The 3,092-nt window shown below is 42.0% G+C and overlaps 1 protein-coding gene across 1 annotated transcript in view; it reads left to right on the top strand.

Moving 5' to 3' along the window:
* Positions 1–2,885, top strand: part of LOC123985195 (LIM homeobox transcription factor 1-beta-like) — a 27,158-nt gene extending 24,273 nt beyond the window's left edge. The window contains exon 4 of the mRNA XM_046072637.1: positions 584–2,885. Coding sequence (XP_045928593.1) covers positions 584–689 — 106 coding nt within the window. The 3' untranslated portion in view covers positions 690–2,885. The remainder of the gene's footprint in view (positions 1–583) is intronic.
* The last annotated feature ends 207 nt before the right edge of the window (positions 2,886–3,092 follow it).

Genomic DNA, 3,092 nt, shown 5'->3' with positions numbered 1-3,092 from the left:
AGGGCCCCCCCCCCCCCCCCCCCCCCCCTCCCTCCCACCCTCCTCCCTCTGGTAAACACTGGCACCGCTGCTGGCCGACCTTGTCCAACCTGCACACTGATAGAGATAAGCAGCCCTCAGGACAATACAACGAGAGTTACTGCTCATAATCTCCACTTGCTGCTGTGCTGAAAGGTCAAGCGTAACTGTGGCTGGAGCAGGACAGGGCTGCCGAGGTTGGTGGGAGTTTCTGTAACACCTGCAGGTGGAAAGGAACCCCGGCCTGAAACTGATCTAATTCTATTCGTATACACCAGAGCCTTCCCTCCACTCAAACCAACCCCCTCCCCCTAAGCTCTACATATTCCCCCTTGTAATTGAGTTGACTGTCTTCTAAAGGAGAACTCCCCATCTGCACACGGCAGTGTTGCAGCTAGGTGGTGGGGGTGGGTCATGGCACCAAGGTTATGGTAACTAAAGTAGAGATTTTGAACTATAGTCAGAAAGATAGGCCTGCTAGCCTAAAGCTCAGCACTAATGATGAGATTCTTGCTTTGATGCTTATGTAACCCCCCTCCCTCCTCTGTGTCTTTGTGTGGTGCAGGTTTTGTGTGGGAGACAAGTTTTTCCTGAAGAACAACATGATCCTTTGCCAGACAGACTACGAGGACGGGCTGATGAAGGAGGGCTACGCTCCCCAGGTCCGTTGACCCTTGCATGCCAACAAGGAGGAAGAGGGGGAGTGAGAGAAAGAGAGAGACTGCAGGAGACCTTGTAATCACACAACAAAAAGCACTATTGCCTCCTGTCCAGCTCCGGTCCCCCACATGTACATAACTAAGCAAGCCTCCCAGGGAGGGGACACACTGCTGTACAGAATAGCCATAGAAACGCCAGTGTGGCAGGGAAAGGCCCTGGAAGCCTACAACAAACTTCAAGTATGAAAAAATTTGTTTGTTCATTTCTTTGTTTGTGACTTACGGATGTTGCCTCTTTCCTGACAACAAATACCTGCCTCAGAGCAATTTCTAACCAACAGCTGATCCCGGTGGTTGGGAAAAAATAAATTAACCAACCCAAAATCAGTCTTGCCTCACCTTATCTGACAAAGACAGACAGCGTCCCACCTGACTGCACAGTCCAACAACTTCTACTTGAATCTAAAATACACTAAGGTATTGTTAATCAATTTTGGGATAAAGACCTTTTTACTGTATCAGATTCAAAACACGAATGTAAACTGAAGAGCAGCAAAAATAATGCTGATGACTGATATGTTGTTGTGTGTGTGTGTGTGTGTGTGTGTGTGTGTGTTGAGGACTTCAGTCTCTTGAGTCTTGGTCTGATCCATATAGTTCTTTTCAGAACCTTATGATTGAAAAATTGATCACTACAGTATCTCCATGCTTGCAAATCTCCTGCATTGTCCATCAGGCAAAGACTCAGGAGTTTGTGAAAGAATCAGTGCTCTTCTCTGGATGGAAGAAATCTCTCATCACTACTCATAATCACTACCTAAATATATTTGACCACCATGTCTCTTGTGGACCAATGACCCTTGTCAAAAAGATTTTTTTTTTCTGGTAGCACCATTTCAGAATCAACAAGTAAAAGTGTAATTGGCTATTTTGAATGTCTACTAAAATACCTTTGTTGGTCAAAGTTAGCGTTTTTGAATACATTAGAGCTGCACTAAACAGTATTTGTTTTTATATAAACAATGGAAAAAATTACTAAACTTAATGAGAAAGTTGTCTCTGGAAGGGATGAAGACAGAATTGTCACCTGACTTTCAGCTCTTTTGAGCTTTTTAGCCTCTAGCCTGTTCAGCACCAAACAGCAGTCAAAGTTAGCAACTAAGCATCTAGCAGCTAAAGAGAGAGATATTTTTCACGTGAGTTGGTGGAAACCAAACCAGAGATAAAAGGAGAGTAAACACTCTGGTGGTCTTCCATCCAAGAGGTAGACACAAACATGAGTCCAATGAGATGCTAATGTTGCTGTGTCTGCTAGATGTGTGAAAAGGCAAGTGTTTGCTAACATATTAGGCAACAACTTTATACCGAGATAATACAGTATGTCAGATTTTATGTTTTGAGCTTGCTCTACTGCCCCCAAGTGGCCAAAAACAATTAAAGCAGCTTTGAACTTTATGGACCAGGATTTATGCCTGTTGACAAACACCTGGGTATGAGAGACTATCTTTCATGGGGTGACAAGTCAGTTCTATTCCTGAAATGCATTCCTCCAGAGCTACTTTCAGCAGCCAGTTTGGACTGTGACTCCAGGCTCTGTTCTTGTGAAGGAAGGCTGTGTATTTTTCGCTGGAGACAGTCTTTCTATTTATTAAAACCATGCATTCACACTGGTCCAACTAAAATCTGTGGAAATGTTTGTGTGCAGGTTGTTGAAGCAGCTGTAGTGGGATCAGTCGGGGATGGTGGGGGTTGGTGGAGGATGGTTACTTTTTGTGCACTATTTATTTGATAAGCATTCGGTGCATCACCTGTTGTCCAAAATGTGACATTGTTTGATATGCTGATACTTGAATCCAATCATTGATTTCTCAATCACTGTTTGGCTTATATTGATTCATTTTCGACACAGCTTTGGGTTCAGTTAATTGCACTCTGCAGCAGGTCAGTCACCTTAAGATCCAGTCATCTCGGTTACAATGGCTCCCTGCTGCAGAAGAGTTAAGTCCTTTTCTGCTGAGAAAAAAAAACAAACCTTTGTATATTAAATATCAGCATCTGAGCGTGTGCAACAGCTCAAAGAAAAATTTCTTAGCTGGAAAATAAAAAACCCTTCTTTAATTTGTAAATTGTGGGTGTACATAAAATAAATATTCATTTTTGCTTGCTATTGTACAATGATTTCTTTTTATGTGTCATCCAGCATGAGATGTTTATTTTTAGGCCAACACTTGTAAATACTATAATTGTAATAATTTTAAGCACAAATGTAATACAGTTTTATTGTGTTACCAGTGAGTGTGGCGTGTTTTTTCTCTCATTCTTATAGATTTGATTGTTAGTTCAATAGCTGTCAGGCTATGATTTATATCTGAAGAAAGTTTTACACTTTTATACTTTACATATCCATTCATAAGT

The sequence above is a fragment of the Micropterus dolomieu genome, linkage group LG16 (genome assembly GCF_021292245.1).
Source record: "Micropterus dolomieu isolate WLL.071019.BEF.003 ecotype Adirondacks linkage group LG16, ASM2129224v1, whole genome shotgun sequence".
Lineage (NCBI taxonomy): Eukaryota > Metazoa > Chordata > Actinopteri > Centrarchiformes > Centrarchidae > Micropterus > Micropterus dolomieu.
Note: the sequence above shows the minus strand (reverse complement) of the source record. Positions and strands in the feature narration are given on the sequence as shown.